The following is a 27,666-nucleotide window of genomic DNA, read 5'->3' on the forward strand; positions in this document are numbered from 1 at the left end:
TAAACAACTGCTGAATAAATATGTATTGCTTCTTTGATATATGACAACAGCAGCAAAAATGTTGTTTGCTCAAACTTGTAAATGGACTGACGCACTGACTATGGAAGAATGAATTGCTGAAGTCACCACCTTAGCTGAAATGGCCAAATTAACATGGGTTTTACAGGATAAGCTAATTGAAGACTTTTTGAAAGATTACATATAGGTGATAGATTTTTTTTTTTGAGCAATAAGTAATCAAACAATGTAACATATGTCGGGTTATTTTTAGTAATTTTAGTGGGGTTATTTAGTTGGATCTGTAATGGTAGAATGATATTTTTTTCCTTTTCTTCCCCATTACTGTTAGAATATGGGGGGGGGGGGGTGTCAGATCCCTAGTCAATTGTAAGGGATGATGAGAATTTCAGTCCAGCAACATCTATAGGGCCACACATTCCCCAGTCCTGCTCCACAATGTGAAAGTATGTGCATCAACAATCTAAAAAAGGTCAAAACGAAACATTGCTCATCAGTCTATTTAAATATTATGGACCACCAAATGGAGAACCTGTGGCCCTCCACATGGCACTTGACTCCAGTGCCTGCTTTCCTGAGCAAGCACAGTCAGTGCTCATGGATTATGCGAACTACATTCTAACAGCTGTAGACCCACAGGGTCTCCATCTCTGAGAAGTGATTTGTTTCAGCTCTTCCAGTTAAACAAATTATCAGGCATACACTGGACCTGCCCAGTGTATTTTGAATTGATAAATGGTATTTCAAACATTTTTGTTTGGATAACAAGGAGCTGATCCACTTGCATCACAGGCACAATATCTGTACACAGAAAATTCTGAAAGACTTGTAAGCACTGGCTGCGCTGGGCCAAAAGATGCAAGATCCCCTTGCAGTTTCATATACTCCACTGCACTGACAGAGTCTGTGCCACTGACAATTTCTAGATTAGGGAAAGAGAGTAAGCCAGAGTTTGCAAAAGGTTTTGAAGAAGAGGCTGAACTACAGCCCACAGAATTTCCCAGCCAATGTATCTAAGGTTTATACAGTCTGGAGAAATCTGGAAGCTTTCATTTGAAAAAGGAACTTCCCCAAGCTCCAGAGAAAAGTAGGCTCTGTGACTTCCTCTGGAGATTTTCCATGCATGAGGTCTACCCTTGTTGGAGACACAGATCATGCCCCAGGAATTTTGTTCACAATATATCAACATAGGTTGATTTAAAATCATTAAACTGAAGCTATTACAGTATTGAAGCAATCTATTCCACTAGGCTTTGGGGAAAAATAGCAAGCCAGTAATTTTAAACCACTCTGCATTAAACTTGCCCACAGCCTTGATAAACACTCACTCAATTTTGCCACTCTTTAATGTGGTAGAAAGCAAAAGTGAAAAACACCAATAGCAAGCTTTCATTAAAAGAGAGAAAGAGACAGAGAGAGTCAGAGAGCCTCTCTTTCCTTCTGACATCTCTTTGGGGAGATATATCTATATCTATATATCTGAAAGACAATTGATTCTGCTATATAGCATAGCCCTTGCTCTCTGGCACTTTGCTGCCATTCCACAGTAAAGAAGGGGGGGAAACCCAATCCCATCTAACTAGATAAACCACAAAGGCTTTTGAGGCTGTGCACAATTCTGTTTATAAGTGTTAAAAGACAGAAATATGCTGTTTGACTTGGATTCTCTATTAGTACACTTATTTTAGAAACACAAAAGCTATGAGGAAAATATCTAGGGAGGGGGAGAAATGCATCTATATGAATTCCAGCTGATTTGCTTCAGTCTCAAAACAACTAAAGAATCACAAAGTAACAAGATGGATAAAATGAAGTGTACTAATAGTCCCCCTTGTTCCATCATCCATGCAAGCTTTTCCTCAGTGTTGCTAAGGGCTGGTCAACATGTTGATTGCTCTATGAACATTGCCTCTCTCGTTGATTATGTACATGTTGCTACCCACCGCTGGTCACCTATTAAATCAGGGACAAATCTATGTCCTCTTTTGATTTTGATTTTTAAAGTTTTTTTAAACAAATATATGCATGATTTTCAAACTACATGCAATGCTTTGAATACATTCTCCCCAGCCACTGACTAAAGTGTATTTAAGCAATGTTTATGCACATATGAAATGTGAACAATTTTAGCATACTTTCAAATGCACACTCCTCCCTGCCCACCCCCCACAGCCATACACCAGTGTAAATGTTTCAGAACCTGCAAACCCTGCAAAGTCTGTTGAAAAGAGAGACAAAAAGAGAAATCTGCCTAAACAGATTCCTGTGCATCCTTAATTCTCACCTTTCATCCGGCATACTTCCAAGTAAAAGACAAGAATTGTAAGGACTACTTTCAGAGCCAGATTTTAGTAGACATTTTGGGATTTGGAGAAGATAGAGGCTCTGCCTCAAACCATTAATGCCTGTTCTATCCATATCCTACAGGTTTTAATGTGTGTGCATGTGCCTTCAAGTTGCTTTTCAACTTATGGTGTCCCCATGAATGTTACTTTCTAAACATATGTCCAAAAATGGGTCTTCTTCATTCACTAGCAATACAGAAAGGGATTCATCTCACCTGACAAACATCTGAGCGAATGCCAGTTTTCCAGAACCCTTGGCTGCTCAGTTCAACAGTCACTTCACGCCTCATGGTGTTTTTCTGCCTGATCTTCTGCAATGCTTCCTTTAAAAAGAAAAGAAATGCTACTTTGCTGAAGAGTAGAGAGGAGGGGTGGAGAACAAGTAACCTCCCAGATGTTGTTGCTGCTGTTGTGTGCATTCAATGTCATTTCAGACTTATGGTGACCTTAAGGTAACCGTATCATAGGGTTTTCTTGGCTAAATTTATGCTCAGGAGGTTTGCCATTACATCCCTCTGAGGCTGTCCAAGATCACTCAGTGGGTTTCCAAGATTGAGCCTCTCAAACTGCTACATCATGCTGGCTCTTTCCCTGACATCATTGGATTGCAAGTCTTATCATCCTATACCATTTTCTGTCACAGGCAGGGCTAATGTTGAGTTGCTTTTCACTAGCAGCTGGAGGGCCACACATACCATACTCCTGATTCAGAGGAAAGAACACATAGGAGACTCACCAGATATATCAGTATCTTTCACCTTCTTTTTGGAGTTTCATAATAAAACATACAGTTCAACCAGAGAAGAGGAAAATCCCCCCAGAAGCTAATTCTATAACAGAATACAACAATACATGACATTACAGAGAAGAACCATGCTTACAACACTAGCCTTCCTGGGACTTCCAAATAGAACATATTAAAATGCGAGAACCAAAAAGGGCTACTAAAGATCCTTGCGAACTGGGACTGGATGAATAAAAGAAACCCATCTTCCTCCAGAGGAAAAGAGCAACAAATTATGTGGAAATTCAAAGACTAATATATTTTACATGGCATAAGCTTTTGCAGACTGCAGTCCACCTTTAAGGTATGTCAGGATTATCACCATATTGTAGATGGGCACCTGAGAGAGAAGTTAGCTGATTCACACTACAGCTGGCATTTAAACCAGAGAAATGTTCACAAGAAAACCAATCAGCCCAAGTGATAAAATCTGGAAACAGAGATCTATGTTGTAGTAAGTGATAAATGTCAAAGTAGCTCTCTCTCCTTTTGCCACAAAATGTAATCACTCGCAGCCCTATCTGCTATAATTTTAGCAATAACTCATCCATTATTCTCTAGAGAGAAATCTTTTTTTTTATTAAAAAAGTTCTCATCTTCATTTGTTCTCCACTGCAGCAATGAAAGGCTTCACTAAAGTTAAAGATAGTCTGTTCCAATGCGGGCAGGGGGGAGGAATCATCCTTTTTCAAAATGATAGCTTGGGGGTTTTAGCACTGCATTACAGACAGGGAAAAAAAGCCCAGGTAATTTTTGGGATTTAGGTCACAGACTGACAAACACTTACTTAAGAATGTGTCCCATTGACAGTCCCAAATACTTAATTCTGAGCAAACAGTCACAGATTATACTGTGAAGAAAGCTAGAAATAAGGGCTGAAATCAACTTGAGGCTTTACACTAGCATAACTGGAACTTACACAAATGAAGTGTTTTTTTCTGACAGGGTACTCAGTACCAACTAATGCAACACTTTTCTCAAGCTGTGCAAACAAATGCTGGATAGCATTCAAGTGAACCAAACAGCTACATACTATATATCCCAAATCTGGACAAATTGGCTCTGAAGAAACACACAGCTCTTGACTAGGATCACAGCTTGTATCAGGCTGAAACACATAGAGTGGTTCCAGTTATTTTCTCTTGCTTACAGAATGGCTTTCAACTGCAGAAGGTGGGTGCATGGGGGGTTCAACAGAGAATATGAGGGAAGAGGAAAATACCATTACATGAATGGAAGATGTCTATTCACACAGCACTAGATTTCAAATGAACAAGCAAAGGAAATGCCTTATTGCATCAGATCAATCCAGCATTGTTTGCAAGAAACCCACTGGAAGTTGGCCACTGTTCAACAAGTTCATCATAGTCTAACTTGTATAGATCTTTGGTATCAATACCAGAGCTTGGGAAAGTTATTGGCTGAGGACACTGGGAGCTGTAGTCCAAAAAGTAATCTCCCCCCAAATTTTGATCAAAACAGAATTCTGTGTATTTCAAACCATCCCATTGTTAATATGGAGTAGACCAATGGAAACAAACAAAACATACCATATTTTCTGGCGTATAAGATGACTTTTTAACCCTTTTAAATCTTGTCAAAAGTCGGGGGTCGTCTTATACGCCGGGTTAAGCCCTGCCTGCTCAGGCTCCAAGAGAGCCCCGTATCCCGGCGCGCGCACCTGGTCTGTTCCGCAGCCTGGCATGTTCACTGCCAGCCTCCTCCTGCCTTCCAAGCCTCCCAAGATCCTCTGAAGCCGGCGCACGCCCGGCCTGCTGCCGCCTTCCCAGGCCTCCACAGAGGCCACAAGGAAGCTCTGCGGCCTGGCGCGTTCACCGCCGTCCTCTTCCCGCCTTCCAGGCCTCCCGAGGCCCTCTGAAGCTGGCACACACCTGGCCTGCTGCTGCCTTCCCAGGCCTCCACAGAGGCCACAAGGGAACCCCGCAGCCTGGCGTGAGCACCCGGCCTGCTCTGCGGCCTGGCGTATTCACCGCCGGCCTCCTCCCGCCTTCCAGGCCTTCACAGAGGCCCCTTGAAGCCAGTGAGCGCCTGGCCTGCTCCCAGATTCCCAGGCCTCCATATTGGAAGAGGGGTAGTCTTATACGGTGAGTATATCCCAAACTCTGTATTTTAAATGGAAAAGGTTGGGGGTCGTCTTATACGCCCGATTGTCTTATACGCTGGAAAATACAGTACCTGGAGGTCCACATAGCCCTGGGTGATAAATGAAACATCATTTAAACTTTGTGTCATTTCCAAAGAGCTGGGTCCATATTTCCTAACATCGTCTTCATTTAAAAGTTCAGTATTTGACTTCATTAGCAAATTCGCAATATATTTTTTTTAAAAAAGCATCAAATTCAAAGACATAAGTGAACCCAGATTAAATTGCTACGTACCTCTCTTTGCACCAGTTTCTGTTTATCTGCCTGTTTCACTTTGGGACTATTAGCCAGCAGGTGACGTAATTTCACATAACTTTTCCAGAGTTTTTGGTACCTAACAAGGAGGAAAGAAGTGGGAGACAGCGAAGGGAGGAGAGAATTGGTTCAGTAATGACATCTCAGTGCATGATCTGTTTTGTCGAGAACATCAGTTGTTGAGCAATTCCATATGAAAACAAGCCTTGATACAGACAGCAGAGCAATCCTCCTCCCATACCAAAATCAATTATATCTGGGGTGGGGACCCTTCCATACATTCTTGTATTCCATTTCTTGTCTGTCCCAGCCAGCGTGGCCCATGATCAAGGATGAAGGGAGCCAATGGATTCCCAGAGGTCTCTCTTCTCTGATTGTCTATATTCCCAAAGAAACTGTATCCGAGTTACTTGAATTCCATCATGTTAGTGTTGAATTCATATTTCTTTTTCTCTTCCTCAACATATATACAGTAACCTATGGTTGCCTCCATGCTGGAACTAACTGTATCTATTGAATTTGGCAACTGCAAAAGATAGATACATTTCTGTTGTTGGTTTGTGTGTATGTGTGTGTGTGTGGGGGGTAATAATTGACCCAAAGGAGCAAATTTCTTCAAGTCTGGGACAGAAAAAGTTTGAGACTCCAGTGTGTTTGTGTGTATGTGTGTGTGTGTGTGGTGGGGGGGGGGCAAAACCGACACATTTTCCCATTCCTTATTTCAGGCACATTTCTTTTAAAGTCAGCTGTGGGCTACCTAGAAGGGTAAAATGGATATATTTTCAATATTTTCATTATGTGATCCAGAGAAATAAACCAAAAGTGTGCATTCATAATCACTTTAGCAAAACTGGATACTTCTGCACCAAAGCATCAACAACAAGGCTGGTTTAAGCTTAGGCTTTTAACCTCAGATTTGACAATAATAGCTTACTGTGGGTCTCCAGCATAACTGAGCTGTGCAGGTCGTATCCCGAAGTGGACAATAATGGGGAAAGTAATCACATCAGGGTTGAACTGCTCACGATCCAACTGATCAATACGAACTGAGCTGGGTTTCTAGAGTAAGAGGAGAGGAAAAAAACAAAGAGTTAAATTGAATTAACAACAACTCTGTGGAAAGGTTTCTGTCAATTATATAGTTGTAGGTATGTCCAACTCCCTGAAAAAAGTAACATCTTCATATGGGAAGAGCTAATATGGAATGGAAGGAGGCAAAGTCTAACTTCAATTGTGTTTTCTTCCTATGGCAAATGAGTCTATTTTAATCTGTACTGATTTCTAAATACGTTGTTAGCTTGAATCTCCTTATTGAGAGAAAGGCTGGATATGAATGAATGAACAAACAACTGAATGAAAAGAAGGGGAAGGGGATGAAGATGAAGAAGAAGAATCTTGTTGAAAGGATAGCTCTATCAGATTATAGGCTGCCTCTCCCTTATCCAGAATTCCAAAATGTGAAATACTCCAAAATCGATATTTTTTCATTGGTGGCTAAGAGAGTGATGCCTTTGTTTTCTGATTATTTAACATACACAAATTTTAGTTTCATACGCAAAATTATTTAAAATATTGTGTAGAAAATTACCTTCAGAATAGTTATCTAAGGTGTATATGTTACATAAATGAACTTTGTGTTTAGATGTGGGACACCTCTGCAAGATATATTATTAATTATATGGAAATAATTTCATTCTGAAAAAAATCTGAAATAAAAACTCTTCTGGTCCCACACATTTTAGATAAGGGAAACTCAGGTTGTACTTCATCAAGTGTCACCACCAGTAGCCTTTCCAGAAGCTGGAGATGAGGTGGAAAGCAGAGCCTTTCAAAGACTACATAATCCTGCCCTCTGCTTCTCTCCCTATTCACTTTCCCTTTTTTATCATGTCTTTTTAAACTGGATGCCTATGGGGTGGGAGAGCCAGTGTGGTGTAGTGGTTTCAGTGATGGACTAGGGATGCTGCCACATTGCAGAATTAATGCAGTTTGACACTGGTTTAACTGCCATAGCTCCATCCTATGGAATCCTGCAATTTGCAGTTTGTTGTGGCACCAGAGCTCTCTGACAAAGAGGGCTAAATATCCCATAAAACCACAAATCCAAGAATTCTATATGTTTGAGCCATGGCAGTTACAGCTGCATCAAATTGGGAGACTAGGGTTCAAATCTTCACTTAGCCATAGATACTCACTGAAAGGCCTTGAGCATATCACCCTGTCCTAGCCTCAGAGGAAAACAAAAAACAAACTCCACCTGAAAACCCCATGATAGGTTTGCTTTAGGGTCACCAAAAGCCAGCAAAAACTTGCAAGCACAGGTGCAGTGGCATCACTAGGGTTGGCGTCACCCGGTGCAGTAACTCAAGGTGTCAGCCTGTCTCACTGACTTCCCCCCAGACTGCACTATACAGACTCCTTAGTAGTGGTTTTTGTACTGTTATTCATAAATTATAATTCCTATAGATGACTGAATGTAAGGGCAATAGCTGTAACATAAAACAAAATTAGCAAAATTAAAATTATCCCTTTAAATTACAGTGTCATACACACAGCCTAAAGGTATTTACATGTACATAGTTTCATGTGGGTGAAGCAAAACATTTGGTAAGGCTTTGTGTTTTTAAATAAATTTTTGAAAAAATAAATTTTAATTAAAAAAATTAAATTAAAAATATTAAAAAAAAAACACCAAACACCTGGGGCCTCTTCTTTCTCCTTCCACTGAGCCTCACCCCACTTACCGCATCTCTTCAACTTTTAAAGGGACGTAGGAGAACACCACAGCCTGTTTCTGCCAAAAGGCAGATGTTTAGGAAGCAGTGGTGTCAACACCCCCTTAGGGTTTCACCTGGTGAGGTCCAAACCCCCTGCACCTCCCTAGTGATGCCCCTGGCATGTGAAGAAAGAGCTGGGCAAGCCTGGTTAATAATAATAATAATAATAATAATAATAATAATAATAATAATAATAATTATTATTATTATTATTATTATTATTATTTCCCACCTCTCCCTGCAGATCGAGGCAGGATTAAATCAATAAAATAATACAATACAGTACAAAAATATCGTTGGAGCCAGCCAATCAATAACAGCTCAGGAAATGATGTGAAGGGAGGCCTGCAGGGAAGAAATGATGCAAAACTAAGTCTTGCCTCTGTCATAGAGCAGATAGGGAATTGATGGTAGAGAAAGAGAAGATTGCAGAGAGATAGGGAATGAATGCTAACAGAGAGGACTGTCAGCCAGACAGAAGAACTGACTATAGTTTGGGAAGAGCTGTGAATGATTCAGTAGTTTAGGTTTAATGTCTTAATAATGTTCCAATTATGTGGAATTAGTGGTATTTTTTAATATCACTGTGCCTAACAGGTTGCTGGAGAGTCTGGTCATGCTTACAACAGCAAACCCATGAAAACAAGACAGCCACTGGTCTTTATATGGGGTTACCTTGTGGTCCAAATACCAAATACAGGAAGAGGTAAAGAGAGGAAAAAGGTTTGGAACTGTGGGGTCAGCCTGGTAAGGGCATCCATCACTGCACACAACAACTATGGGCAGGGATGGTCTTTTACTGATTATAAACTGCCTCAGTAGCCTTTTTGGCTGCTTTGCAATTTTCATTTTTAATTTAAGCAGGCCACTGTTAAGAGGAGAAGGAATGCAAGTTTCTGAGGCTGGCTCCTGATTAAAAGATATCTGCTTGTATTCACTATGATGGATTAACAGGAAAGGAAAGGTGGAATTACCACACACACAATTCCAGAGCAAACTGTTTCCATGAAGAATTTTGCATGTGCTAAAAGTTAACAAGCTAAAGGAAATTATCGACCAGCATGTTTCCATGGTTGACTTTATGAGTGTAAACGTTTAAAGTGACTGAGCATTGTTAGGGGTTCATTATAGCTGAACGGATATGCATAAATGGAAAAATGAAAATCAATAAATAATATCACATTTAGCTTCATTTTGCTCTAGGTCTTGTCACACAACCTTCCCCCACAGCCGAGGGATAACATCACCAAAAAGAGGCTTGGACAGAAGCAATCTGTTCAATGTGAAGGATTTCTGAAGCTAACTTTTTTGTTTAAATAATGGATATCTATTCTAAAAAGACATTTTACAAGGTTAGGCATTACAAACTTCTCTTACATGCAGCTTATTCAGCTTCATATTAACAAAGAAACAGAAAGCTCATACAAATCTCCTCATGTTATTGCTCCTGATAGGAACAAATGCTATTGTTGCTGAAGAAATTCAATAAAGGGTAAAATAAAATAAAAAACCTCCCACAAAAAACCACCTGTGGCAGTCTTTCCCCTTCCTCTTTCACTTCTCAATAGAAAAACAAGCTGTAATCCAAACTGCACACAAACATAACAATAAACCAATTCTTCATAATCCTCTCTTGATCTTTACCCATTATAATCAGTAAGTGGTTCATCACTGGGCTCAACAAGCCCAAGGTGAAACTTTCAGGGCTAAAATCCATACAATTTTCAAAAAGGAATGTCTCTATTATTCATCATACAATACATATTTAGAAAAAGTGCAGATAATATAACAAGCAGAATTGCTCGTACATCCCTCTGATCTTTTTAAGGGACTTGTAAGAGATAAATCTAGTGGGGGATTTTAGTGAAAATGCTTCATGGTGCATGGAGTGAAATAATGCAGGCAAATCCACTTTCATGATTTTCTAATGAAGCCAGAGACAACAACAACTAGAGAACAAATGGCACTGCACGGCATCCCATTTTGGCCAGTGTGATAAAATTATTATCTTCAAAGCAGGTTCAGAGGCATGGCTGGGTATGGCCATGAGGGACATTCCAGTTCAACCATCACCCCAAATGATCTTGAAAAAAGGACTGGTGTGCCTGTTCCTACCACACTGGTTCAGGTCCAGGTTGGCTTCTCTTACCTCTGACTACAGTACATTCAGTGGCCTCACACTTTCTTTGCTAGTATAAAACTATTACACCTGTCTTTATTTATCCCATTTGCAACACTGGTTGTTGTTGTTGTTTGCTACTATGTACCTTCACATCAACTCTGACTTATGGCAACTGTATCATGGGTTTTTCTGGCAAGATTTATTCCAAGGAGATTTGCCATGGCCTTCCTCTTAGGCTCAGAAAGAGTGGCTTGACTAAGGTCACCCATTGGGTTTCCATGGCTGGTCTCCTGGGCTCTAGTCCAACACTCAAATCACTAGGCTAAGCTGGAATTCAAACATGTTCTAGGAAGCTCATAAATACAAATTGAGTCTCCCTTATCCAAAAAGTTTGGGACTAAAAGTGTTTTCAGTTTTGGAATTTTTTGGATTTTGGAATATTGGCATATGCATAATGGGATATCTTGGAGGTGAGAGCCAAATCTAAACATGAAATTCATTTATGTTTCATATAGCCCTTATATACATAGCCTGAACACAATTTTATACCTAATATTTTAAATAATTTTGTATATAAAACCATTGTGTATACTGAATCATTAGAAATCAAATGTGTCACTAACTCAGGTACTCATGTGGACAGTTTTGGATTTTGGAATTCTGGATAAGGGATATTCAATCTTTAACACTAATTTGCATTATATAATTCAAGATCCTTTCTAGCTTCAAGGGAACATTTGCCATACCATGCCAGGGCTGGTTACGATCATCCCTTTGCATTCCTCTGCATACTTCTGCCACTCGAGCTCCTCCCACTGTAGCATATTGGCAATCTCTTCTTCTGGCACCAATGGTTTATTGCATCGTAGCAAATACAGTAGAATCTGATGCATAGACAGCACTTCCTTTCCTCCATCTTAAATACAAACGTAGATACAAAGCCCCTCTTTTTTATCAAACATTTTTAAAGGAAAGCAAATATATGCTTTAACACAGAGGTAATGAACCTCAGCCCTTGAGTATGAGCGCAGCCGTCTTATGGTTCCAATCTGGCTCTCTGGGTTTTTCCAGCTGGTTCTCCATCATTCAGTTGCTTTTGTACATTTCCTCATCCATTCCAAAATGTTGAAATGTACAAGACCTCACTACCGGCAGCAAAAGTTTTACATTAAAATGTGTCAGTATTTTTGGCCCAGTGTCCTCCCCTCCCCACCCCCCTTGTTTTTAGTTGCATTCCAACACTGCAATGCAGACCCTGAGAAAGGAATTTGGATCTTCAGCTGAAAGAGGCTCCCCACCCTTTCATGGAAACCTGGTGGGCAGAAAAGCAAAAAAATAAATGTGTATAATAAAATAATAAATGATATTAAATTAGCTTTCCAAATCTCCACTTCTCCAATTTTTTTAATAACAGTTTGGGTTAAAAAATGCATACATCAGGAGACATTGGGCAAAACAAATACTGTACAACCCCTTATCCATGAGGGATACATTCTTGGACTTTGCGATGTGAAACCCCAGCTGGGCAAGATGGCAAGGATGAAGGGAGAGAGGCAACACTACTTGGCTCCTCTTTCCTGCCTGTCTGGTTGGCTGGCTTCCATCTTTCCTTCCCTACCTCCCTCGGAGCACACCTTGGCAAGCTCTCTGTGCACCCCTCTTCAAGCTTGCCAATCATGGGGCAAGAGGACAGAGGAGCTACCCCTCTCCACCACCGTCTCCCCACTTTGCATAGCAGCCAGTGATCCAGCCAATAGCACCTGCCTCAGCTGTACCTAACTCACCGCCACCTCCTCGAGGGAGGCACGGAGGGGAAGGGGATCACCACATGAAGCCATGTGCGCCTTTTGGTGGTGAGCACTGCATTCTCAAATGTGATAACAAAAGGAAGGAAGGCCAAGAGGGAGCAGGCTGGCTGGCTGGCTGCTGTGTAAAGCAAGAGTGGTAGTGAGGTGGCAGCTCCCCATCCTTCTTGTCCTGCAACAGGTGAGGTGGAGAGGGATGCTCATTAAGTCCCACCTGGAGGGAGGAAGGGAGAGAAGGAAGGCAGCAAACAGGAAGGGGTTCGTGGCACCCTCTCCATCCCTTTCTGGCTGTTTCATTCAAGGAAAAAGTGAAGGAACTTCTCTCCATCCCTTCTAATCCTCCTGTCCCGGTAGGGAAGCATCAAAGAACTGCTGCTGAGATGGGGAGTGGAGGGAATCGGGACAGTCTTGGATCATGGGTAAATGAAACCACGTATACTGGTCTCACCATTTACCGGACTTGTACAGTACTGTACTCATTTTATTTATCAATTTATTTTTTAAAAAAAATTATACTATACCCTATATCAAGAGATCTCAGGGCAGCTTGCAGATATTATGGAAATCTACCTACTGATGGGTGCATTTGGGAGAGTAAATCCTGGGATATAGAATTTAGGAATGGCTCTTGAGAACACCGAACCAGACCCCAGGATTTTGTAGGATGTTAATGTAGGAGGTGAAGGAGAATTATAGCATTGTAAATGTGAATTGGGAAACGGCGCCGCCCCGAACTTGCTCCCACAGGTCATTGCTGGGTGTGTGTGTTTCATATCCTTAGCTTCACAAAACACAGATGGAAATCAGCTTGAACTCAAATCTGAGAAAAAACCCCAAAGCAATACCACTTTAAAACTTAACATTTGCAAAGAGAAGAGAAATGTGCTGGCAGCGTTTCCATGTAAATGTGAAATTCTGCCTCCAAGGCTAGTGGAATAATTTGTGACTCCCATTTCACCAAGCTAACCACACTTGCTCTATTTCCAGACTGATAGGCCCTGGAGTTATCTGGTTTTTTTTGTTAAATCAGACAAGTTGTCAAAATACTTGAAGTAAAATTTGATCTGGTTTATATATTTATAAGCCACCTTTCTGGACCAAGTGCATACATGTCAAAAAACAAATTAGAAGTATAAAGAAAAAAATAGCATAGTATTATAGTGAAACATTAATATGCAAAATCCCAATGATATATTAAAACACAGCTTGCAAAAAAAAAATCCTTTTTTGGTCAACTATTCTCAGAACTCAATAGCTCAGATGGATATACTGACTGGGGGATTCTGGGATTTAAAAAAAAAGTTCTGCATTAAAATATAATTCAGCAAATATGAATGACACTTCCAGAGCCACATAATAAAATTGTAGATCTTCCAAAAAGACTATCTATGAACACATACTGGCAGAAAAACTAAAAAAATAGGGGGGGGGGGGGAATGCAAGACAGCTCTAATTAATGTACATGTCCTTTGAAGGCACAAATTAAATGTGGAAACAGCTTGTACCGCTCAATCTCTTAATTGTAGAAAGATGGACTTTCTATTTACACATCATTACTATGAATCAAAGTAGAATTTCAAAGTCCTCCCAAAAGTGCATTTCAAAAGGATTTTAGTCTAAATTGGTTCATATGGCTAAAAATGTCAAAGTCTCCAATCTACTGTGTATCTCAAGTTAGCTGTGGTATTGAGATTTATGTTTTTAAAGAAATGGAGAATGCTGAAAGATGTGTCTAAATGCTCACTTAGCAATTAACCTATACATGGGCACCTCCAGGCTGTAAGTCAAAGTTCCTATGACTGACTGCTCCTTTATAGGAAACTAATAATAATATTTTTTGTACTTAGCATACTAGATATAGATACTCCTGAACATTGTTTTCTACACACAACCTTCTGCCTGAATGGGTAAAGTCCAAACACAGGTTTTTAACCATCTAAGTGAGTGCCCACAATTAGACACCTTACAGTAATGACTTACCTGGAAGAAACCTTACAAAACGTGGCATGAAATGAAATCGCGGGCAGGAAGTTTCACTGTTTTCTAATGAAGGACCTTAAACAAGTTGAAAAAAAGGAAGAAGGTATTTTATGACATCCTAGTGAAGCAACAAGAGCTATACAGAGCTGAGCATACTCTTTGATTGCCCAACACAAGCAAATAATTTGTCATCCCGCAAACAATTTTGCTTCCAAAGCCTTCTTCATCTGTCACTCCAAATGTAAGGAAGGTCTAAAACCAGAGACAAGGTTGGGTCCACGCATACTGGCCCTGCTCCCATTCCTCATGTGCGCAACACCTAGATCCGCAAACCCGCTTGAATACGGATACATTCCTTGGCTCAACATAGTAAAAAGTGGTGTGTCCCACCCCCATTTTAAGACCTCATGTATATGAGTGAACACACATAGGTTTTAAAAGCACAGAATTGATGATACTTCTCTCCTTTATGGTAAAATAAGCTTCTAGTCCTTGGGGCAGAGGCAGGGAACAGCAGCTGTTGGACTCTAGTTTCCATCATCCCTGACCACTTGTCATGCTAGCTATGGCCTCAGGTCCTGCATTTCCTGTCTTATGGTTAAAGACAGTCTTGAAAATATGTGGGCATAGCACTGGGAATCCTCAAGATCCAAAACAGGGCTGAGCAAGATTTTTCCAAAGTCATGACACAGTTTCTTCCCATGACCCATCGCTGTGAGGGGTAAAGACTACAAAAATTTGCTAATTTCCACAATGAACAGAGGTTGCAGAATTATCTGCAGAGAATAATTTGGGTTGCCCTTCCAAAGAGTAATAGACACATGTCTGAAGATACACAGATTAAATTGATTCCTTCCTAAGAGCACCATTCCTGCACTGAGTATCACCGGTGCTGGGGGGGGGGGGCACGCTAGCAGCGGCGGGACTTCCAGGAGCTTCCATTGGGCAGAGCTTCTGGGATGGTGCGAGCTCCCCATGCCACCATCTTTGAGACCTACTCCATCCCCACAGCATGCACTGGAGTGAATGGTGCACAGGAAATGGAGCGCAGGGGATGGAGCATGCACCGGGACAGGACATTGCACATAGCATGTGTGGTTAGGGGAAGGTGCCCCATTGAGCACCCCATGATTGGAGGGACCTTGAAGGTGCCCGCTCCAGGCAGGAAAAGGCCCTGGGCTTTGGGTGCCTGACAGAGGCTCTTCTGGGTGAGCAGGACACCCTTCCTGCGGCAGTTGGGCTCCTCCTGGAACCACCAAACAACAGAGAGTAGGTGTGGGGCTAGCCCAGCAAGATCCCTGGAAAGAGGATGGGGAGGGGGATCACCTTGGTGCCTCTGCCCAGAGGATGTCCAGGAGGCGAGGAGCACAGTCAGACCTCCCCTAACAGAGAGCCCACCAGTCCCACTTTTCTAGTTCTGCACATCCTCTTCCCTTCCTGGGTTGAGCACACATATTGGGATACCTGAGACTCAGGTTGTAATCCACTTTTAGCCAAAACTACTCACTGGGTTATCTTGGCCCAATCCTTCTCTCTCAGCCTACCTCAGAGGGTTGCTGTGAGAATGAGTAGTACCATGTATGCCACCTTAATCTCAATAACGAAAACTATAGACAAAACAGGCTCATCTCAAAATATGAATTTCCCACTCAGGTTGTGAGGAAGAGAAGAAAATGAGAAGACCCCACCACCATTCATTCTAACTTGGAGCCAGGGAGCATATTTGCTAACAAAATGAACAGAAACAAACCAAATAGAATCCTCAGTTTTCAGCCTTCCCCCATTGCACTCGCTTAAAACGAAACCTTCAGACACAATCCAGACTCTGCAAGAAGCCTAAACGTTTTTGCTCCATAGTCACACACATATATTCATTTTTTATGGTTCTTCTTTTTTTGTTTTAACAAAAGCCAGCATGGTTTCTTACATTTTGACTGTATTGCAATCCAAGTAAATTTCCTGCCCAAATGACAGCTTGCCACCTGTGTCGAGTTACATGACACTTGTACAGTTTATTGCATTCTACCACCACCACATGTTCCTTCCGTCTGCAAGCTCCATGGTACTAATGTTTCTGTCTTGCACCATGATAGCAACTCATTCTGCGTGCCTTCTGTGCTCTGTTGCCTTAAATTAATTAAAACCTCTGGGGGTTTTCAAACAAAAATGAAGGAAAAAGAGGCATTTGCAACAAAATGTTCTAGTTCAGAGTGCTCCTATATAGTTATATAGTTCCTTTATAACCATGCAATCAGCCATGCCTTTAATCGGGATACTCCATTGCACCATCACCACCCTTTTGAGGCCCCGCAATTTGCAGACACTGAGTAGAACAACAATGTTTGTTTATTTTGTTTGGATTTTTCCCTAAAGATTCCCCCACCCCATACCTGTAAGATTTCAATTTCCCCAACCATTTTGGTAACCTCCACTAAAATCTCTGCCCCATTTTGGCCCCTTACTTGACACAACTCAGAACTGCAATATGATAACAGTATGTATGCTCAATACAAAGGGGAAATTGCTGTTATTGTTGTTGCTGTTATTACTATTACTATTACTATTATTATTATTGATAATAATAATATTTCATGAATATGGGTAAGTGGGCTTCTGGGTAAGTGGTATGGTAAATCCACTCTGAGTTTTACTTTAAACTTTAAAGTTTCAGCATCTCAGACAGCTCTTTGAAGGTTCAGACTGGCACTGAGAGTGGAGTCAGCATCTCTGAAATGGAAGCCTCTGCTAACACTGGAATTACTAACAAAAACAACAACATTTCTCCTTTGATAAAAAAAAGGAGGAAAACAAGATTGCCTCTAGTGATTGAAGCTACATACTAGTATAAAGATGAGCAAATTTTCATGGCTCAAAGGCAATTTTTGGTTTCCAGGACCTTGTGAAGGCTACCCACCACAAATAAACAAAACTGAAGGAGCCCAGAAGTCCCCCTCTGGTTTCATAAAACAAGGCATGGTGAAGGAGCCCTCCGCTTTCCTTTTAAGGAGCATCACTGCTGGTGGAGACTTCTAGGAAAGGTTTCTTCTTATTATTTTTCCCCAGCAAAATTGAGGAACAAGGTGGTACAAGGGAAGCAAAATTGGTCTGCAGGGGTCTGCATGCTTCTCTACTATCAGAATTACACCACTGGATACAACACAGTTTGACATCTAAACCACCAAACTGCAATATCCCAGAATTAGAAAGTAACTTGATTCTGCCTATGCAAAGCAGGAGGAAAGGAAGAATGAACATGAGATTCAGTCCGGGGTTCCCAAACCATCAGTATGTGTGAAGTAATCCAATGGCTCTATGAAAAGTTGGGGGTTTAGGCATAATGTAAAAGCATAAAGGATCAATATCCTATTCTGACAACATTTATATGAGTAACACATAATTTATTTTATTTCATTTTGAAATACAATGTGCCCTCCACATTCTCATGGGTTAGGGGCATAGGACCTCTGTGAAAATTGGGGGGGGGGATGCAAATAAAAAACTATATATATATATATATATATATATATATATTACATTACCTAAGAGAACACCTCTCTATGAACATCTGGCAGGACTTGACCACAAAATTGAACTGGAAGACCTACAAATGCCTAGAGAAGTTTTTCTCTAGGTATCTCTAGGTTCTCCAATGTGACTCTATGGTCAGCTTCTGGAGTGTCATGCTGGATGACCTAGACATTCCTAGGCAAAACATATTAATCAAATCCATGAATAATAAAATCTGTGAATAGTCGGATTCGCAAACGTAGAGGGCCAACTGTATCTACTGTATGTTCCATTTATAACATTTATGAAGGAGATCACAGATACTTTTAAACTAGATAGTCACCTATCAGATTCCAGTCATAGAGTTCTAGAATATCCTTGAACAGGTAAGAAGAGAACAACTCCAGCCCTCTCACACAAAAATTCTGGAAAAGAAAAAGCAGACAGTGAAACATCATCAACTTAATCAATATATAGACCAGGGATGGGCAACTGTGGAAGGGTAGGGGGGCATATTAGCTCCCCAGAGTGGCTGGTGGTGCACACATTTTGACACATACTGCACCATAAAACAAGCAAATAAACAAAACAAAAAACAAACAATTGCCCCCAAATATCTCCCAATGCTCTCTAGGGACTGGGGAGAGGTTTTTGCCATTTTAGCCCCCTCTAGGCTCAGGAGAGGTCTTTTTGCAAAACAAGAAGTGACAGAAAGTCTTTCCTGGGCCTCAAATGGCCTAGGAAGATCCTTAAAAATGGCAAAAATTCCCCATCCCCCCTAAGGGAACTATTTAGGCTACAAAGAAGACCCTGGGGCCAGCATGCAGTCTGAGCGCCACATTTTTCCCTACCCATAATGTAAATCAACTTCTCAAGACCAAAACAGTGTTCAATACATGGGCTTAATATGTGTGTAGTACTACACAACCTGGACCCATAATTCTAGATCATGAAAACAATCTCAGTGCCTGGTTTTGGTTTCAATAAAAGAGCATGTTTCTAGTCTTTCACATCAGTGATCACCTGCCTCAAAGTCCATTAACAATTCTTGTCAGAATTTGAAAAGTTGAAGGTGGTCTTCCCATAAGCAAAAAGGGACAATGATACCCTACATAACTGTGCTTTCTTGTGACAACCACAAGCAAAACAAAACATGACAAGCAAGCAACTTAGCTACACAGCAGAAGCAAATGTATGGTACTACTCCTGTGAATACTTAAGTGTATGAATTTATATTCATAAATTTACATACATAAATAAGCAATAGATCAGGGAAAGAACTGGGCAAGGACAATAAAATAGTGGAGGGGGCATCTTTTTGTCTCCTGTGGCTGTGGTTCCAATCAAGACCACAACCATCTCCCAAACACACAACTGCTATTTGCATTGGGGAAGCTCCCATCAGCTCCAATAGATATTCCCCAATCAATGCTAAAAGAAAACAGCATGACAGGTAAAGGGAATCTACTGCAAAGATACACATTCTTCTTTAAAAAGTAATGTACAAACAAGCAGGAGGGGTGAAAATGAGATGGTTTGGAAGCAGACTATTCCAATTAAAGTGGTGGAAGGGGTGCTTATTAAAAGCCCCCAACTAGACCAGAGACCAGGAATTATGAGCTCAGGACTAGGCCATAAGTTATAGCATGCCAAAGGTCTTTTACTTCAGTAAGCTGAAAAGAAGATATATGTAGAAAGGAAAACCTCTCTCGTAAATTCTCCTAGACCAGTGTGTTGTAGCTAAAAGCTGATAAATTACCAGTAGGGCTATAACAAAGACACTTCCACAGTCACAAATCGGTACATCACAAATTGGGGATTATGGTCCTTACAAACAAGCAGAAGGGGGGGATGGAAATGGTTTGGAAAGAGATCATTCCAACTTTTAAACTATTTACTTTCCATCCATATGCAACAGGCTGGTTCTTTAAAAACATAAATATGAAGCACTGGATGGTTACAGCCTCACATCCTGAGAAGACATCCATCTGCCTCCTTTTATTAGATCATTGTTGCGGTTTGGGATTTTTAATCATATTTTATTATTAAACTGCTGCTCATTTCCCTGAGTGGTAAACACCAGAAGGGTGCAATATACAGTTTTATGCATAAAATAAACAAATATACTGAGATAAGATTGCAGATTTTTCTTATTATTGGTTTTGATGTCTGAGTGTTGTACTAGCACCAAAACAGCAAGACACATATTTTTATTTAAGTAAAACAAACAGGTAAACTTGCTGATGCACAGTGTAAACTAGTGTGCAAAATATATGGGTCTCTACATGTCACTGGACTGTAACTCCCATCAACTGTAAATAGCATAGCCAATAGTAAAGAATGATGGGATTTGGAGATCTGAGGACCACACTTTCCCCATCTTGGTGTAAATGTTAATGGCTATAGTCCTGGGTTTGTGAGAAGAAATTAACTGTGAAATAGAGAACTGGATTTATAGACAGAAGGGGCTGCTTTCTACCAAGTCTAAGCTTGGGTCTTTCTAGACTTGTAGCAACTGAGTGACTTTAAGGAGCTGCCTAGTATTTAAAACTGGAACAATACATAGAGAGGCTGACACAACTTTGCAATATGATGTTTGTTGCTGAACACATTAAATAGGAGAAAGGAAAAGAGGCAGGTGGCAACCAACACCCAAAACTTAATTTGCTTGTTTGGCCAAATGAACCTTTCTCCCAAACTTTGGATAAGTCACACTCTCTCAGCCTCAGAGAAAGGCAAAGACAAATCCCCTTTGAACAAATCTGGCCAATAAAACAATGTGATAGGTTTGCCTTAGGACATGAAAGCACACAATGATAACAACAAGACAAAAGCAAATGGCTAACTATCCTTACTCCACATATAGGGACAATTCTTTAAAATTAACAATCAAGCATTTTAAAAATCAGTATTAAAAAGGGAGAAATTTCAGAAGAAGAGACAGCATAGATTATATAAAGTTGATTATCCTCCAATAATTTATGTATTGGTATTTGCAAAATACAATATAAAAGACAGCCAAAAAATTTGCACTCCTGTATCCAGTAGCTGTAAGCTGAGGCACTGCTGTTGTTGTTGTGTGCCTTCACGTTGTTTCCAAATTATGGTAACTCTAAGTAGAACCCATCATGGGGTTTTCTTGGCAAGATTTGTTCAGAGGAGGTTTGTCATTGCATTCCCCTGAGGCTGAGAGCATGTGACTTGCCCAAGGGTCACCCAGTGGGTTTCATGGCTGAATGGGGGAATTGAACCCTGATCTCCAGAGTTGCAGTCCAATATTCAAACCACTATGCCATGCTGGGACTACTTATGGACGTTCAGTTGGAGTAAACATCCTGTGCTCTGACTCCTTGCAACCACCTCCCCTGCTAATAGCCCTCTCACATGCTGCCACCCTACTTTGCAAAGTGAAGAGGAAGTATGGGAATTCCACATTTGTTGCTGACTCTGGTATTTCATCCACAAGCAAAGGCCTTTCCTGATTCAGTTCCTAGAGAACCCTCGACCTGAAGGCAAAGAAGCTTGGAAAGCCAGCCTAGCTTTCATATCAGTTGAGCCATTCTAACGTTTCAGAAGATGATGAAGGAAAGACTTAAAGTAGCTTTGCTGCCATTGAAGTATTGGCTCGGAATCATGGGAACTACAGTCCAGAAATTTCTGGCCTAGAGAGAGAGGGACAGTATACTACTCCTCTTTCACCATACAGAATAAGAGCACGGCTCTGTCCTACAAAATCCTGAGTTTTGCAGTCTCATGAGAAGCTAGTGCTCTCTGGTAGAGAATTCTATGTATCTTTCCCTAAACTGCAAATCCCAGAATTCTACAGGATGGAACCAAGGCAATTAAAGTCAATTCATAGTGTTACAATGGTGTATTGTGAAAAGGCCCCTGTTGTTGAAGAGAGCTCAGTGGAAGCCTAGAGTCCCTGTGTCCACCCTTATTCCTTCACATCATTCCCTAGCAACTTCTTTTTTACAGCACAATATTTTACACCAGTAGTGTTAATATTTACATGCTGGAGAAGAGAATTGGGCAGCCTAGCCAACATAGCAATGCCCTCATTTTGCCCTTCCTGCAGCTACACCCCTAGTTCAATGAATATAAATGGAGCTAAAAGCAGGATTTTGGTGTGGTGTGCCCTTCAAGTCATTTCCAACTTATTGTGACCTTGTCATAGGGTTTTCTATGGAAAATTTGTTCAGAGAGGGCTTTGCCTTCCTTTGAGGCTGAGAGATGGTGACTTGCCCAGGGTCACCAGTAGGTATCTATGGCTGTGGAAATTTCAGCCCTATTTTCTCATAATCCTAGTCCAGGACTCAAACTACACCACACTGATAAAGGAATAAATGCATCTTAGCCTTACTGTACTTATTCCATTATGTAGTTATGACAAAAGGATATTTATGTGTCAGTCCTGGATTCACTTTACAGCTCATACACGCAACTGTGGGCATGGGTCTGCCTTGCCTTATTCCTTCTACTACTATATTTTATATGGTACCTGAAAGCTCATGCTATATAACAAATTGGTTTGGCGCAGGACTCTGATGTTTTAGTTAATATAGACTCTGCTACAGACTAGCACAACGACCCCTTTGCAAATTATATTTTTATATTAATATTCCCAGGTTGTACCCTTCCAATCACAAGTGCTCACCCAGCCATACAATATGTTCTTCCTCAGAATATGCATGAAGCAAAATCTTGAATAGCTCAATGCTTCACAAAGCAAACAGATGTCTTGAATAATCACTCTGATAACTTACTTCGGGCATCATCTCCTCAATGAAATGAATTGTATAATCGATGTTAAATCTGATTACTTTACACAAAGGAATCTGCAGAGAAGGAGGGAAAACAAAGATGAGAGGTTTGATTTTAAACAGCAATGAAATCAGCACCCTGAAAAGGTACTTTGCATTTTTAAAATATAAAATAAAATGTACTTTGCTTTTTAAGTTAAAAAATAAATAAATAAAAAGGGATGTAAATGTAGAAACCTCATGATGGTCAGCTAATAACTGTGGTATGACAAAAAAGGTACCTGCAATATAATATGATCTCATACTGCCATCTATTGGATATTTAAGACAAAACTGCACCATTGAGAGACTTATCAGTGTTTTGTAATGGATGTTGTGGCACAGACAAATACAACTTGATTGATTAATTGATTGACTCCTGTTGACTTATGGAGACCCTCCAGATTTCACTGGGTTTTCCTAAGCAAGGAATATTCAGAGGTGGTCTGCCATTGCCCTTCACTGAAGTGTAGCCTACCACACCTGCTATTGCTTGGCTAAATGAGACCTATCCCTGCTTTGTCTCAAAGATCAGATGGGCTCTGATGCCTTCAGGATATTTGGGTTCTTACTTTTAAAAAAAGTGTGCATTGTTTCAGAGGGAAGAGGATATATGTTTAGGAAAAAATGGAACACCTTTTGAGATGATAATCTCTATCCAACTGTGCAAGGATAGCTATAGAATTAAATGTTAACAATCCTGATAATCTTAAATTGATCGTGATGATGGTGGTGATAATGAACAGGATATACTTGCTACTTCCTATGTTTCCACCTGGAAGATGCTTTCTTCAGCAGAACCAGGGACAGGGAGAATCTAATCTCCCTCCTACAGCCCTCCTCCCATGCCTTTACAACTTGCTTCAAAGGGCTATGACACCCTATAGAACAGGCTTTCCCTAACACAAAGGTCTGTGGAGAGAAGAGTGAAAGCTACTTGCTGGAATTGACAATAAAAAATACTTACATATGTATTAACATGCTTCATATTCTTATATTACTACAGATGTCATATCACAAGCTAGCGTGGTCACTCTGAAAACTTGGTTGAAGTAAGCTTTAAAAAGGGCAAGTTTAACTCAGAGTTCAACCTTTTCAAACAACACATAAACTAAACTAGCTCTCATGGCTTTATTTTAGCAACTAGCAGTATGCTGAAACCTGTCTAAATATTGAATGTAGCCAATCAAATAAAGACTGTGATCCCTGCATTAACTTACTTGGCAGTAAACCTCACTGAATTCGATGGGACTGTTGTCTTCCAGAACAGGGGCTTTCAGTCTTTGGTCTTCCAGATGTTTTGGACTTCAACTACCAAGCTCCCTAATCATGCTAACTTGAGTTTCTGGAAGCTGAAGTCTGAAACACATTTCTGATGGCACATCTAGCAGCATGGCATCACTCACAGTAACTGTGCCATTCACATGATTTACACATGAAGGAACGAACACAGATTCAGAGCTTGGGACAGCTACTTCAGCTACACTACAACCACCAGACCTTCCCAATCGATATAGATGTGCTGGTCACAGCAAAAAAAATAACTCTTCCAAGTTTTCCAGATTACATGCTCTGGCCACACACTATGGAATCCTGGGTTTTGTACTGTGATGAGGCACTACAGCTCTTCCATTAAAATTCTAAATACTGCTTCCTCAACTGCAAATCCCACAATTTCTTAGGACACAGCTGTGGCAGTTAAAGTGGAATCATAGTGCTATAATTTGTGTACAGGTTGAGTATCCCTTATCTGGAATTCCAAAATACTCCAAAATCCAAAACTGTCTACATAGGTGGCTGAGATAATGATACCTTTGCTTTCTGATGGTTCAATGTACATAAACTTTGTTTCATACAGGCCTGGTTTTATTGGGAGATGGGGGTTGGTTTAGATTATTTTTAATCTTGTATGTTTTAAATTTTTATGTTGTATTTTTAAAGCTTTTTACTGTTTCAATTGGATTCTTTTAATTGTTGTCTAAAGTGTTGTTTTAGTGTGTGTGTGTGTGTGTGTGTGTGTGTGTGTGTGTGTGTAGTGAGTCGCTATGGTCCCAACTTGGGAGAAAGGCAGGATAATAATAAATACATACATACAGTATGTATAAAATTACCTTCAGGCTATTTGTATGAGGGATATATAAAGCATATAAACTAATTTCATGTTTAGATTTGGGACCGATTTCCAAGACATCTCATTATGCATATGCAAATATTCTAAAATCTGAAAAAATCTGAAATCCCAAACACTTCTGGTCCCAAGCATTTTAGATGAGACTCAAGCTGTAGTGTGAAAGGGTCCCTGAACCCAACAAAAAGCTTACTTACATTAGTGAGTGGAGCATGCGCAAACATGGAAAACCCTTCAAAGATGTACTCATGGTCATCATACTCTACTACAGTTGGTCTATCTGTCTGAAAAAAAAAGGAAAAGAAACCGGAATATTATGCCACTGGGATTCAAACTATAACTGAAGTGAGATTTATTGTGTTGCCACCACGCCATACTATACTTACCAAGAAGTTTGTAGGAGGTGACACTGTAATGCGATAGTGGAACAACCTTCCAGCGTTGTTGGTCATGGGCCGACAGGGCTTAATAGGCTTTGAGGAGAGAATGAAACAGAAATGGATCATTAGCTAGGGAGGCAAGTTGGCTTCTCTATCACTAAGATAAACCAAATACAGATAAGGAAAGTTAGAAATCACATCCACTGAAAGGAACAGTCTGAGGATTAGACAAATGAGTAGAAACAATTTTTTAAAGGCTTTATCTATACAATGAATGAAGGGAAACAGGAGACTGGAGAACACTACTTGAGAAGGAAGATGGGCATACCCCTTTTGAATGCTTCCCTATAGGCAAGTCTACACAGGCCAATTACAATGGTTTCCCCCTGTCCTTACTACGACCTGCCTACAGGAGATAGGGCCAAAGCCCCCATTTGAGTGCAGATGGTCTTCATGAGGAAAGGCCAGTTCTGCACCAAATCCATCCTATCTCTGAATAAACGAGTGTAAAAGACCCACCTTTCGCACCTGATTTTGCTAGAAAATCTGGAGCACTCTGGAGCGACACTAGGTGGCTGCTTACACACACATACTGCTGTGCCATTGAGCAGTGGTACTACTGGCACAAGTGACTCCCTCTGAGGTTACAACCATGCACCCAATCCATATGTTCAGTGCTGGGTGGCTCATTTCTGACCCCAGAGGGAGTGACTTTCACCAGGTGGCACATGTGTAGACAGCTGCCTGGAATTGTTCCGGAGTACAGAAATGACAGAGGGAATATTGGCCAGAATATTCCAGGAGCAGCCCAAAGTATTCGGGCTGGTGTACACAAACCCTTAATTATAGGGGGCAAACCCCCCCTGCATGTTTAAGAAACAAACATCAAACTAGCATATTATCATAATCCTTTCACCGACAGGCAAAACACTTTTTGTTTAAGTAGGCTTTTAATATGTAATTGTGTCAGGAAGGCTTTTTTAATTGAGAGGGTGTATGTTTTATTTTTAAAAAAACTTTTGTGTGTTTTTTTAATAATATTATATTGTTTTAATTGTGACAACTTTAACTGTTTTTAAAACTGTACTGGTAGAGTTTAATTGATTTCATTCTGTGGGGCATCTTGGGTCTCACTCTGGGAAAAAGGCAGCATATAAATAAAATAAATAAAAATGATACTCCAGTTTCTCCTGCTCCCTACTGTGCTACCTGCCTTTATGGATGGAGAATTCTAATTCCCTCTCCTGCATTTAGTCCAAAATTATTGCCTTGGTACTCTATTCCCTCACTCTATGGCATGCACACATGATTTTTGAAAGTAGGAGGAACATATTGTCACAATTATTTCACCACCTGAAATCTCTGAACACTTGGGAAGGTCTAGGACAAAAACTAAGCCTCAGTTGTCAGCAGTTAATCTGTCTCACTATAAAAGGGATAGAGAAAGATGTCCTCTAGATGTGGTTGGCCTACAAATGCAAGTATCCTTAATGGCTACAAACAGTGGAAACTGCTGCCCAGAAACATCTGGATGACCATAAATTCTTCATCTTGTTATCGGATATTCCATATGGCTATGAATTTGAGAGTCTGCTTGGGAGGGAAGAGGCATCTCAGAAAACTGAGTAATCTGGAAGTCTATGGAGGAAAATGGAATCCCCCAAAAAAGAATATGTTGTTGTTGATACAGAACCAGGCAGTTCAGAAACTGGTATAGTTATCCTATGCCAATTAACCCAGCTTCTTTTCCTAGAAGTGTTCCTACGTCTCATCTTATTCAAACAGTGCCTTCCTCTTGATGTGTTAAAAATATATCTAGCTCCCAGCATCTCTGGCTCAGTGCATGGCATGTACTGAGGCAATTACCTGTTTTGCTGTTATAGGGAGGGGTTAGCAAAATACTAATTTTATTCTCCTTTGCTTCACAAAACTCTTTTATTACACAAGGTCTAGCAGAATCCTAATGTACACCCACTGAAACTAGCTGCTTTAAAGAAAAAGAGAAAAAATCAAATGAACATGCTTGCAACTGATCATGTTAAAGCATCAAAGACAAAAAATACTGCAAATTTTCACTTTAGGGGGATACATTTTTATCTTCAATGAGTTTAATAATATAATGATTTTGACATTTCATTTTTTCATAATCGATACTTCTAACACAGGAGAGGAGAACGTTTAGCTTGTCTGAAGGTTAGGACTATAGTTCCCACCAGCCTCAACCAGCAAGCACACTGGAAAGGGGTTGTGGGTACTGTGGTCCAAAACATCTGGAAGACCAAAGGTTCCTCTTCCTTGCTCTAATGAAAGACATAATTTATATTTTATTTGCAATTGTAACTTTCAAACATATTTACCTCTTCCCCTGGATAGATCCCGTGTCTTATTCCCGTTCGTCTAGCTTTAGCACTACATTTGCATAGAGGTCCATCATTCATCTGTCAAAATTAAAAGAAAAAAATCTTGAAATTCATTGGTTAAAAGAAAGAGATATTGAAATTTAGTGGCCAAAATATAATCCCTTTTAAAACTGAATATCATACACAACTTAGAACTATTTTAAGTATTCATTTTCAGACCACCAGAGAGCACCAATCA

At 40.4% G+C, this 27,666-nt stretch overlaps 1 protein-coding gene across 3 annotated transcripts in view; it reads right to left on the reverse strand.

Moving 5' to 3' along the window:
• Window positions 1–27,666, reverse strand: part of DROSHA (drosha ribonuclease III) — a 118,341-nt gene that overhangs the window by 77,614 nt on the left and 13,061 nt on the right. For all 3 annotated transcript variants that reach the window (XR_016280552.1, XM_089516589.1, XM_089516591.1), the window contains exons 7-16: window positions 27,426–27,506; window positions 25,075–25,161; window positions 24,886–24,972; window positions 22,525–22,596; window positions 18,102–18,183; window positions 14,252–14,326; window positions 11,213–11,382; window positions 6,502–6,626; window positions 5,547–5,646; window positions 2,579–2,686 (exon numbers count right to left, since the gene is read on the reverse strand). Coding sequence is in view for 2 of the 3 variants with exons in the window: in XM_089516589.1 (XP_089372715.1) it covers window positions 2,579–2,686; window positions 5,547–5,646; window positions 6,502–6,626; window positions 11,213–11,382; window positions 14,252–14,326; window positions 18,102–18,183; window positions 22,525–22,596; window positions 24,886–24,972; window positions 25,075–25,161; window positions 27,426–27,506 (987 nt within the window). In the remaining variant the exon portion in view is untranslated. The remainder of the gene's footprint in view (window positions 1–2,578; window positions 2,687–5,546; window positions 5,647–6,501; window positions 6,627–11,212; window positions 11,383–14,251; window positions 14,327–18,101; window positions 18,184–22,524; window positions 22,597–24,885; window positions 24,973–25,074; window positions 25,162–27,425; window positions 27,507–27,666) is intronic.

Source organism: Sceloporus occidentalis, unplaced genomic scaffold, assembly GCF_023333645.1.
Source record: "Sceloporus occidentalis isolate IW3139 unplaced genomic scaffold, rSceOcc1.0.p SCAF_3, whole genome shotgun sequence".
Lineage (NCBI taxonomy): Eukaryota > Metazoa > Chordata > Lepidosauria > Squamata > Phrynosomatidae > Sceloporus > Sceloporus occidentalis.